Raw genomic sequence first — 13,135 nt, forward strand, 5'->3', positions numbered from 1 at the left:
CTGATACCTCTGGGTGTTGTACATGGCAGCGACGACGTCGGATGATGATGACGATGACGATGGCGATGATGTCGACGGCTGCTGCAACAATAAAGACGCAGGCAGGCGGACTCCGAGCCAGTGGCCACGCTTTTTTGCCCCCAACTTCCCCGCCAATTGCATGTTGTTCACCTTTTGCGATTTTGCAGTCCCTACCTTGGATTCTGGCCCCTCTGTTGCGCCGACTTTGACTTTCCATTCGGGTTCCGCTTTTCGGCGTGCTACGCGCCAGGGAAACATGCAAAAATCCAAATTATATTTTATTGCTTAAATTCAATTAACGGCGGGCAGGAAAAGCACTCGAAATCAAAATTGCAAGAGCCCGCTTGCGCTTTCATTGCGTTGAAGTCGTATGCACGTGGTATACGAGTGCACTAAACCCAGATTCACAATTCCCATTCCGAATCGGAATCTGAAGTTGCCAGTTCTCTGGGGCAACAGTAACGAAAGCGAGGCTTGCCATTATTTCAGGGCAGGCATCAAAACAAGTGGCTCTGCAGGCGTAGGTAAACAGAAAGTTGATTGAAAGTTCCAGGCGGTGCAGCTGGAAAATGAAAATGGCAGAGGAAGTGAAACCCCTGAAAATCAGGGGAAGCGAGAAGAATAGATTTGGCTCAATTACATGCAGAAATATGCAAGAACTGAGGGTAAATGCAATTATTCCAAATTTTTTATCTCCAGATTTAAATTAAAGATATTTTAATAGTTTTAAATTCTTGAAATTATAAAGTTGATTAACCAATCCAAATAACCATATATTTTTCTAGTTAACTTACCTAAGAAAACAAAGCCGCTGCAATCAATTAATGCTAATAATTAATTCATAATATGTCAATTGTGAAAACAACCTCTGGCTGATATCAATCAAGGTGCATAAATATTTGCTCCCTGCCATCGCCCACTCATTAAGGAAGGCCCCTTGGGGTCGTAAATACATATTTTATCCCTTTGCGAATGGGCTTGGGGCCTTGTACTTCTGGCCATTGTCATAAAATGCAACTAATTGCTTTAATTTGCAGCGCACACACTTGCAACAACAGGCAATCATTGATGCATATAAATCTTATAGGAACTCTTTCTACTTAATTAGTTTTAATGTCGCACAAACAAAAGCGCATAACTAACAATTAAGCCGTTGGTACTCATAAACTCAGATACGCAACTATGTGCATATTTTGTGGCTTTGGATATAAGTATATATTTTGCAAGTGAGTGTGGAGCATAAATCTTAATTACGCTTCGTCGAGCGTAAATCATCATCAGTCGTCGGAGGAGAAGCCCTCAGTCCCGGCTTTTTGGCCCCCAGAAAGGCAGGCCGAATTGATTCGGGCGAGGAAGCAGTTTAGTTCTCCAGAAAGGCTCCACCGAACTTTGACAATTTGTTCGACAGCTCAGTTCTCCGTTTTTACGATCCCCGCTGCCAGACTGACTGACGACTGTCAGATTTTCCGGCATACTTGCCCTTATTTTCAAAACTAATCCCTGAGGAGGATTTAAACTTAAGAATTTCCAGTTCCTGAGCTTGTTTTCCGAGTGTAGTTAGGGTCAAGGGAGCGAATCTAATATCCCCTCTAAGCACTTGGCAGCCTCTTTATGACTCTGAGACAATCAGGTTCGCCGGTCGGCACAATTCAAAAACGAAATTTTTACAAGTTGTAAAGATTAAAAGTCCATTAGGCTGCAGCCGCAGAACTTGTTTGGGCCATCCCAGCATCCATTTAAATGCGCGCAATGCAATCACTCAAATTGGCCAAAGCTCCAGAACGTGCAGATGGCCGTGGAGCGGGGGGCATTACATGAAATATTTTAATCCATAAGATGCAGTTAAGTGCATCCATCAGCGCGTATTTAGAATTTAATAAATACGGAAGCGAGAACACGACTCCGAACACGACTCCCTAGCAAATGCACTTCGAGAGGTATTTTAATTTATTTAAATTTCTAGCCTCTCTCGCACATAACCGACTGCAATTTGGACTGCAGTGGCGAGGAGGTGAGTACACCAGCACACGACTTGGTCCGGTGTCCAGGTTCCAGGTTTCAGGTAAGAAAAGTGAACATCCATTAGTTGTGCTAATGATGCGCAACCCACTTTGCAGCGTCCCGCCCCAAGTAGAACTCCAGCTGCAGCAGCTCCTCCTCTTCCACATCCACATCCACATCCCTGTTCACATCCACATCCATATCCAGAACCAAAAGCCAGTGTCCTGTGCCGGGGACTTAGCCGACTACTTTGGAACGCATTTGGCCAGTTTGGTTGGTTAGCTCCGCTCCTCTGTGTGCTCGCAGCTAAGGCTAATGTAAGTGGCCAAGAAAGGGAGTGGAAAGTGGAAAGAGATTTGCTTAGTAAAATAGTCAGAATAGCAAATGCACAGGGGAGTGCTAAAAACATCCCGTTAACGAGTGTAATTTGGGGACTTTATTGAACTCTACTTGCGCTTTTACAGCTGCATAAGATTGACAAAATATAAACTTCATTGAAAATGGGTAGGTGCTACAATTTCAGGAAGTAGATATCTTCCTGGCGTGTTGTGTCTTTAGTAAATAAAGAAATACCAGAATATAAGGGCAATATCGTGGAAACTTTATCAAATGTCACTCTGTAAGCCTACAGATATACCTGAAAAGTAAAATAAACATAATATGAAATGCAGGCTGGTTATAAATATTTAATTTAATTACCATCAGCTGGTTCAAGTAGAACTCATAAGGTATATGCCCGCTGATGGGATCTATGGCCACTGGCCACATCTCATCCATTTCCTCCTGGGTAAACGGCTCACCCTCCTCCATCATCAGTTTTCCAAAGCTCTCCTTGGTCAGGTAGCCCTTGTTTTCAGGATCCAAAATCTTAAAGGCCTGCAGAATTTTCTCCGGCGGAGCGGGTTCCATTCTGTTCAAAATATTATAGGAAATAGTATTTATAGAAAGTATTACTACTCACTTGCGCTCCATGAGCAACTGCGAGACGTGTGGCAAAAATTTGGTCAAGTGCACTTCCCCACTAGTTTCCTCCGATTCTGTGGCCGAGATTACTTCATTCACCTCCTCCTCGGTGGGAACACAACCCAAAAGTCTTAGAACAGTGCCTACTTCTCGAATATCTATGAACTTTTCACCATGATGATCGAACACACAGAACGCATCCGAAATGCGTTTCTCCAAGTCGTTGTTTACTAAAAACGATTTTCCTTAATATCAAATATTTGCATTTTGAAGATACAAGTCCTTACAATCCATATCCATGTTGAGGGCTTGAGTTTTTTCAACCAACTGAGACTTGTTATGTGGGTGGAAAGTATTAAATCAATAGCTCAATAGACCAAACACTGTTGCTAGGGGTGATTTGAATTAGCAGAAAGAATGTATTAATATTTCTTGTACGTTTTTAAGTGCCTATTTGTTATGGCTTTCCTTGGGTTTTTACAATAAAATAACCAGTCGTTTTCGTTTTGGATCGACTGGATCCAAATCCACACAAGGCTATGCTGCTGCTGCCGAGGCGGGTCCATAATGCCACAGTAAAAACCTCCATAGAGCGGCCCATTAGGCAGCTCATGGAGGCCATCATATTGGCCCATTACCATTTCGCCGATCCACCGGCTGTCTAGTAAGGAACACGGAAGTTTTCCTTGGCCATACCGGGCGCTTGGCCAGCAGCAACAAGTGCTTTTTCGGAGCTGTGCCCACTTTAATGGAAATTACTGCAGAGCTCGCCATTAATTTTCCCTCACATTTGTCTGGCCATCTAAGCTGCAGTTTCAGTTTGAGGCCCGGCTCTCAACGCATTCGATTCGATTAAAAAATGGCCAAGGCAAGTACGAGAACTGCTCCATTCACGCTAATGCGTGTCGTGTACAACACGCTTGCCACTTGAGCTGTTTGCCGCATCTCCTAGAATATATATCTGTATATATATCTGTATACCTATATATATGCCCTGCATGCCGCTCCGATTTCCCGCAGCTCCCATCATCACCATCGAATCCACGTACACACTTGCCTATCTGCCGCAATCTCCTTTGCTGTTTCTGGACCCAACTCTGGATCTCGACTTGGCCCTGGATCTGGGCCTGTACCTCAGCTACTGCCATAAACACTAAAAGTGTTCGTCATTTGCTGTTCCAGATCCAATTAACCATTTTGATGCATTTGCCTCCATTAACTTTTTCTCTCTCTCTTGGGCCCTTTGGCCAGGGCTCGGTAGAGGTCCGATACACAGCTAAAAAATATATTTTATATCAATGTGTTCTTGAGGAACTAGAATTACTAAATATGGTAATATGATTAAATATTTGTTGTTAAGGTGCAAGAGATTCTGAACCCAGAAACTCGGTTCGGGAAACCATCATAAGAACGCAACAAAATTGTAATATATGCAAAGGAGCTGAGGGTATTCAAAACTTATAAATTATATTATATATTATAATATAATATTAGTATGATATCATCTTTCAAAGTAAAAACAAACCCTGTTAGTTCTATAAATATACATTTTCTCTCAGTTAGCAATTTCGCTGCTGACTTACAACGTGATCGGAAGTTTGTCTTGGCCCATCTTCAGCATACCATACCATACCATACCATCCTATACCTATACCCATACCCGTACCATACCCCGACTGTATCTGACGACGTGTCCGTGACTCGCAGCCGCTCATACGAGGCTGGTCCAAAGATGGGGCTCCTGCAAAGTACTTTGTAAATGTTGGCATGATTTAAGTCGGCTCTTAGTCTCTTTATTCTGACATTTACCACAGGTTTGTCTATTAGGCATGCGATTAAAATTTAAATTGAAGTCGCGCTGACTCCGCTGCGGGATTGGGTTTCTCTATGGGATTGGCTGATGCGATTCTTTTAGAGGACCGGCCACGCCCGTTGCAATCACGGTCCGGTCCACCAGTTCCGGTTACTGCCCTGCGTTTTGCTCATCTGTCAAATTCGACACCTGTGCAGACAGGTCGGGGACTTGGAATCGGGGACATGGGAAGTGTTTCCTGTGAAGGAAGGAAGAAATCTATTTGCATTGAACAAAGACAGCGATCGATTTGCTTGTAAGCTATTAAGGCCGTGCTAATTTATTCCGATTTTAGTTCAAAGATCTTATATTATACAATCCCAAAGCCCTTCACTCGGCACCACGGGCAAGCACATATTAAGGTCACCTCCACTCGAATCGATTGCCCTTTTCAGATGCCAATCGAAAATGCCATTTTCCATTAATAAACAATTATTATTATGATTTCCTCTTTTTTTTTGCATTTAATGCTCCATTGAAATGGCATTTCAGTGCGTGCGTATGTAGACTGGAGTAATTAAATGGAATTTAATAAACATAAACATCCGAATAATGAATGCTACCTTTCACAGCACCAGCAGTACTGGTCGGTAAGCGGAAAACTCTGGACAAAAGGCGGCCCAGAAACTTTTGTTGAATTAATTAGAGTAAAAAGGCTGCCAGACAGCAGCCACAGCAGACTTTAGCTACCTTTGTATTCACATACTTTTAAACGATTCGTAAAAAGAATTCAATTCAGTCGAAGTGATATGAAAGAATTGATTAATAATCATAGCTAAAACCACAAAAGACCAACCCAGGGGCTTGATCTGCCCCCTTCTCTCGTTTTCTCCTCGTCCAAATGTTCGGCTACTGGCAAAAGCCAGCCACAAAAGAGCTGACGCCATGGTCCCACTCTCGGCTCACATCAAGGCCAATTGGGCTCGGAGCCAGCTCCAAGCTTCAACGGATCCATTGGTACACAAGAAAAATAAAATGATTTTCCTCTTAAAATTTTAATATTAAAGTATTTTATCAAATCGTATCCTATGTATTATTTTTAACTCTGAAAGAACAAAGAGAAAAGTGATCTTTATATCAACCTCAAGATTTTAATCAAACTATGTCAGACTAGACTTTTGAAACCTCTTATAAATGTGTCTAAAAGTATGCAGTTAAAAATGTTATCGAGCTTTTGAATTATTATTAGTTCCTAGGCTTAAATATTATAGATTTAAAATACTATTATTAGTGCTTTCAAGTTTATCTTATATTTGTTATCTATTTTTCTTTCCAAAAACAGATTCCTCTGCAGAGCTTACATTGTTAGGTGTCTGCATACTTTTGCAGTTAAAAAATATTATCGCCTTTTTAAGTTGGAATATGTGACCTCTGGGTTAAAAACATAAGTGATTTCAAATTATTTTATTCTTGTTTAGTAGATTATCCTATATTTCTTATATATTTTTCTTTCCCAAAACATTTTCCTGTGCAGAGCTTACATTGTTGGCCCCAACCGAGTACTCGTACACATGTTGCTAGTTGCTGCCGTGCTCCATATTCTGGATACTCTGAGCTCGGGACTTGACTTTGATTCAATTTCCATATGAAAACATCGATTTGCGTTTGTGCGCCCGCGTCGTCGTAATCAAAGTGTTGTTTATGGAACACGTCCGGCGTGTTTTGCTCTTTTCTTTTTTATTTTTTTGCTTTTCTGGTTAGCCAACTTGTTGTTGTTGCTGCCTCGTTGGCTGGCCATAAAAAATTGCTCACGGCAACAATTGCGCGCGTCGGTTGAAAAAAATATGTAGCAACGATTACATTTGCCTATTGCACGGAGGGGCCAAAGCCAAAGCCAAAGCCAGGCCAAAAGCAAACGAGTCGGTCGCAGTCCGAGTGCAAGTCCAAGTCCCGAGTTATGATTGAGTTCTAATGAGTTGAGAAAAATGTATCAAGGAAAACCAGTTCCCGGAATCGCAATTAGATAAGTGGGTTTATTCATGCCACAAACGTGAACTGCAAGAAAGCGCAGCGCGAAGTCCCAACAAGGAGGGTCGGTTCGGGATCGAATCGAATCGAACTGGGTGGATGGGAGTTGGGAAATGGAAATCGTTTCCACCGAATGGCCTAACAAATGTGTAGCACATTTTATATAATAAGGCGTTACAAATATTTTTCAATTTCATTTATTTTTTTGGTGGGCAAGGAGAAAACTGGACGCGTCTGGGTGGAAAACTGGTTCGACTGGCCGGGTATGGGATATGCAAAATTGAAATTATTGAGAATATACTGCGGATAATCATAGGGAAATGAGTATTTCTGGTAGACTGACTAGTAATATTATGTTTACATTTCTTTCAGGCATTGGTCATATTAATAAATATTTTTATACATTTTAAAATATTTTCTTAAAGGAAATCTAATATTTTTAGATACACTCCGTAGCAATCGACCATTTCCGTTCCCCCTAAATACCACATAACCTATCCACGACTTCCAATTTTCCCATTGGCCAGCATTAGTTCCGTGTTATCTTATTCAGCCAGATATTCATTCACCTTTCAACTCCAGTTTCTGCACTAGTTTAGGTCTCGATTGGAAGGCGTGAAATATTAATACGGCGAACACGCCTGGTAGCCAAAGGGAAAGGTCGAGCGAGGTCTTCAGTGCGGCAGAGCTGCGATTTTCCGTGTCTGCCCCGCCAGTTAATTGCCTCACTTTCTAGCCGTAAAAATCGACTACGCCCTAATGTGCGTGCCTTTCCAATTACCAAGTCGAAGTTTGCAGGCCAGCCCATCATTAGCCGCGTTTACTAATGATTTCCAGCCAACCTAGACCTCTGCCCAGGCCTGGGAACCTGGGAATGAGAACTGTTCCAAGTTTTCGCATGCATGTGATAATGGTTTTTGGCGGCGGTTTTGATTTTTCGAACCGGCCCAATGGGACAGCGAACAAGACAATAAATCAATAATTATTGCAAAATAATGCTGCAGCCAAAAGAGATAAATTGCGGTACTGTGCAGCGGACGGGCAGGCGTATGACTTAATTTGCCAATTTGAACGCCAAAGGCTAAAGCGTACTTACTTCTTGGCCGAAAAAGGCCAGGCAGCTGGTCGGGCCAACCTGGTCTGGTCCCCGATCGTTCTAAACGTCAATTTCCGTGCCAACAGCAACAGCACTCGAAGTCCAACTCCGTTGTCTTATTAAGGCCCAAACCTAACCAAACCAAACGCGTGCGCGGTGCCCAGCGTTCAAAAAGCCAGGCCACAAGCGAACAGCAGCCGGTAAAAAATAAAAAAATAAATAAGAATTCTATTATGCCCATGCCACACAATGTGATTAACTTGTTGACCCTGTCGAAAAGGCAAACAATAAAAGTAGGTATTCTTAAAAATTTAGAACGGATTTTCGATCGGTCCGCTGTGGCCCAAATTGCACACGAAAGGCACATAACCGCATGCACTTCCGTGCCCTGCGGTAAAAATGATTTTATGCAAACAGAAAAAGAAACCGAAACCGAAAGCGAGATGGGAAATTGGCATTCGTTAGGCGTTGCTAATAATTGAAAATCTCCAAAAAGCCAAGACCGCAGAAAAACAAGTTGGGAACGCTGAGGAATGCAATTGCCGGCCGAGATTGCGAATGCGCACCTGACTTTTGGGCCAGCTGGGATTTCACAGTGGTCATCGAAACAATGATTGATTAAGGCTTCTTATTTGATGGGGGTCTAAAGAGTCTAAAAGAGTGGAGTGCATTTTCCGCCATCGATTTTTTAATTAGAAATAATATAAAAGTGAAGTTTCGGATAAATTCCAAATTTTTTTTAGATTTTTGAGTATTTCAATCTTATAGACACTAAAAAACTTTTCTTAAGCAAATAAATTCCTTTAATATTTTTTTGAAGCCTATAATTATTTTGGATTTTAGAAATGTATCAAATATGTTATCTACTTTATCGATTTGCAAACCTGCACCACCATACATACTAGACATGTTAATTTTCATTGTCAGCTTTCGCTGCAAATTTATGAACACACTTCATTACCGGGCATTGCAATTGGCAGAGGCCAATGAAAATTTCCTTGAAACACTGCACATACACACAGTGGAAAACCTGGTGGAAAATTGATTTTACCATAGCATGACAATCACTCGGCCCAATAGCCGCCTTTAGCTGCAAGGCTCACGCCCACCGAAAAAATCGAGAAATAATAGCATAAAAGAGTCATAGTTAGCTGGCCAAACTCAACCGTTACAAGTTGCTAGGCCAGCTGATTCATGGCTTAATCACGGGGAATCGGTAGCAGAGACTTGCAGCCAAGTTGCTGCACCCAAAAAAGACGGCTTTATCAGTGGGTCGTCGAGGTATCGGGTGAGTGGCTTGTGCCTGGAGGCTGCCACCGAGCCACTTGGCTCACTTTTTGTGGCAGCCCAATTGATTGTTTGCTCCGCAACGGCAGGACCCGATTGAGATTTTCGCTTTTTTGGCCTCACTCTGCTCTGTACTTTAATTGCCAAGTTATTACGAGTACCCGGCCAGTTTTCACTCTTTATTTGCCAAAGACAACGGGCCACATCCGCTAGATGTTTGCTAGAAGGAGACCTGAGACTTGCCACCAGCTTCCTCAAGCCATAAACCAGTGTTTGGAGTGATCGCTGCCAGTGATCTGCGCCCATCTCCGATCTGCGATCCGCCGTTCGCGATCCGCCGTCCGCGCATGCGCACCGCTGCCAAGTTATAAAAGTGTAAATAAGGTAATTAGTGCTTCCGGGCATAATCATATAAACATGACGTAGCTCGGTGGCTCTGCCGCTCAGTAAGTGCACTGGAAAAAATATTTCTGTTAAGTTTACTAAAATAATAAGAAATAATTTCGAATTGTCTTTGCTTTGATTGGCGCAGCAAGTCTAATACTTTTTGGGTCAATTTTCACTGCCTTGTGTAATAGGCATTTGTTTAGGTCTTAAATGAGTTCATGCAAATACAGCACAAGTCTTAAATTCGTTGTTCAAATTATATTTAAGATTTTTAATATATACATTTCTTTTACAAAAATTCTTTTTTAAGTTAGTTTGATTTTATAGACATTTAAGAAAGATAAATGACACATAATATAATAAATATCACAGAATATTTTTAAGTATACCTATTTTTTATCATTTACTAAGTGTATTTATACACAATAAATAATATTAGTGTAAACTTTAATTAATTTTTAAATGGCAGAGACAAAGAATATTATTATTAATATTATCTAATGTTATCTTACAGTTCAATCTATAAGGTAACGCTGTGTTTTTTATAGAGCTGCAGCAGGAGTAGGGTTTAAGCTTAAGATATATGCCTTATAGACGGTTAGTTGTTGATGATTATTATTATTTTACAACAAATGTATAGCATATTAAGGTTCTGTTATAAATTTAAAAGCGGTGTGAGGCCTGCCTTAAGTCGATTTTTAGGATTAGGGCAAAGTTCTCACCTATAATTCCACCCGAACTCGGCGCTAAACGATTTTTTTGGCACCCCTGTTTGATTTGTCAATAAAAAACATTAGTTCATCCCAATTTTTCCGAGTGTAGCCCTGTGTTCCTGTCCCCGACACCCGCTTGTTGTTGCTAACGAACTGACGCATCGCGCGTTCCACAGCTGGGATACAACCGGCGTGGCAGAACCATGTTGCTGATGACAGCGACGACTGCGACGACAATGTTACGCTTTGATGGAGGAAGCGAGACCTCGGATTTGAAGAGGGATTTGGAGTCGGGATCGGGTTCGGGGAAGGAGGCTTCAATTGCTGATAAGCAATAAAAACAAATGGCAAGAGCATGGCCAGGGAACGCAGACTCCAATCCGGTGACGGCCAATAAAAATCGTGTGTGCGAATGCGAGGCCTGTTGTCGACTTGGCGCTATCCATCCATTACGACCGCGAGATTTGGCTAATTATGATGCCAGCTGATCGACTAGTTGACTCTCGAGTGCCCCATGGAGAGCTTTGTTTGCCGAGCCTGTTGCTGCTTAATTGGCAGATTGGAGAGCCAATTGATGAGTCTCGCCTGAGAGCCCCGACAAGATTAAGGCAAATTTGCTAAAAGCCTTGATATGAAATGAATACCAATCAAACAATTTCAGAAAAGAGTAGGAAGCAATGATTGGGGTTACGGCCTGTAATGGAACCCAGAAAAAAAATAAAAATAAACACAAAACACCATGAGAAAATGACGGCCTAACGTGATCGACAGCATTAGCCAAAGATTCTCATTAATATTAACTGTTTTCCAGGGGAGTTAAAACCAAGTTTAGTTATTCAAACTCATGTTGGGAACCTGACAATTTAATTACAACCGCTTTTCTGTTGCTGCCACTTCGGTTGTCTCTGTCGGTCTTTTGTGGGCACATTAAACCATGATTTGTAGTGTTTAAAATTTGATTTTTCTCTTTCAACTTTTATTTCGAAATTAATTAACCGAAAACTACTGTTAACTGGGGGCATTGTCTATGCGCAATCGTGGACACAGAAAACGTGATGTTTTGACGGATTTCTCAACTTGTTGATGCCCGCGGGATTGTTTGTGGCGCGGTAGAAAGCCCCATTTTGATGTCTTAATTAGGACTGAATACGAAATGCAAAATCTGGCAGCCTCATTTCTTACAACCTATTTATTTATTTATACTTTTATGCAGTAGAATAGATAACTGCACAGGGCGGTGCCAATCAAAGGCGCCAATTAACACGAAGTTGTTTGGACAAGTTGTGTTTACTCTCGCCCATTTGAGTGTGAAATTTAATCAGTGTGCGACCGGCGGGCTATTTGAAATTCACTTTGCCCAACTCCAAACTGTTGTTTATTAATTTTGATGCCAAATTTATTTGCCTCATTAGCATTTTCTCATAATTTTGATAATACAATTTGCAGTGACTCGTTCGCAATGACAAAAAAAACAAGAGAGATCAGATCAGACAACGCACGACACCGGGCCACGCATTTTTATGGCATTTCATTGACTTGCTTCACGTAATTTATGGATACTCCACAGTCGGAACCCAAAGATAAACTCACCGCCCTCGCCAAAATATCTTATCTCTTATTGCTGAGATAGAGTTGGATGAGATTTACATAGAATGCTAAGGATATTCACCCTAAGATGGGAGATCTCTTACTTATACACTACAACACTTCAACGTAGAGTCAGTCATAAAAAATTGCAATCAAAAGAGAGGATTTTCGTATTAGTTGCCTTATCCGAAAACATTTCTTCCTTTAAGTTAAAATTCTTAAATGTTTAAAAAACATATAAAAGGCACCATTTATTTATTGGTCTTTAAAGTACTAACATTTTTTTCAAAACCCTTGACCTCATTAAGAATAAATATATTAAGCTTTGTAGAGCAGCTAAAATTCGTCGTCTTCAAATCCCCTGCCATCACTCTTTTTCCTATTTAATTGTGTGTTGGTATTGCCATTTCGTATCGCTTCGGCTGTCCCATCATAAATTTGCAGCCTTATCGGCCCAGTCAGATCTCCTGTTTCCAGCGACCTAACCTAAGCATTTGTGTTGATTCTCATAATATGCTAATTAAAACCGTCTTCTTCTTCGGCCATGCTGCCGTGCTTTTGCCTTTTGGTCAATTAAACAATATCGACATCTAGTTTTGTTTAAATTAGCATACAATTTTTGGACTGCCCCTTCTGGGGCGACGGCGATGAGGTAACAAATTACGTACAAGCATTTATCATGTTATTGGCATCGAGCTACAAATAGCCGCGATTCCAATAGATTTTTATTCAAATCCAACCGATTAAGCGGACTTTTGGCCGGGGCATAAATTCACTTTGGCTTTCATAAAAGTGACAGTTTCTAATGTCAAACAAAATTCGCCGCACGTCCCCGTCCAGCTGACCAGTTATCTGGCATGGCCATCAATAAGTGTTCGATATTTTATTTGACATTTGTGCCTGCCTGTATTGTTGCTGCCTTGCAAATTGCCTTATTTATCCACCGGCTGTAGTGTGTTAATAGTGTTTCATTTGAATGTTAAATACGTAGTTTAATTAAACTGATTTATTGTGGGTGATCAGGTGATTTGTTGCCACTGCTGACTGCCAAAGTTCAGTGGGCAATTAATAGTCATTCCGATGCAAATTGAGCTGAGAATGGCTTGAAATTGTGTTCTTAGTGTTTCGTAGATATGTATACTAAAGTTAGCTCTGCCCTGGAATTCCCTGTAGAATGTCTTAAATTTGTTTAAATTGCCCGTAATTGCGTCGGGTTAAATGGGCTGCCAAAAAGCACTCAGAGCTGTTTTATAGTGCGCT

General features: G+C 41.3%; 1 protein-coding gene across 1 annotated transcript; it reads right to left on the reverse strand.

Moving 5' to 3' along the window:
- Positions 1 to 2,469: 2,469 nt before the first annotated feature.
- LOC119551239 (dynein regulatory complex protein 8) lies at positions 2,470 to 3,299 on the reverse strand. Its single transcript, XM_037860479.1, has 4 exons — positions 3,273 to 3,299; positions 2,984 to 3,215; positions 2,722 to 2,932; positions 2,470 to 2,659 (listed from the first exon to the last, which is right to left on the reverse strand). Exons 1-4 carry the CDS (start codon positions 3,283 to 3,285, stop codon positions 2,648 to 2,650), a joined length of 468 nt encoding a protein of 155 aa, XP_037716407.1. The 5' UTR covers positions 3,286 to 3,299; the 3' UTR covers positions 2,470 to 2,647.
- Between the last annotated feature and the right edge of the window lie 9,836 nt (positions 3,300 to 13,135).

This window comes from Drosophila subpulchrella, chromosome 2R (genome assembly GCF_014743375.2).
Source record: "Drosophila subpulchrella strain 33 F10 #4 breed RU33 chromosome 2R, RU_Dsub_v1.1 Primary Assembly, whole genome shotgun sequence".
NCBI classification, from domain to species: Eukaryota; Metazoa; Arthropoda; class Insecta; order Diptera; family Drosophilidae; genus Drosophila; species Drosophila subpulchrella.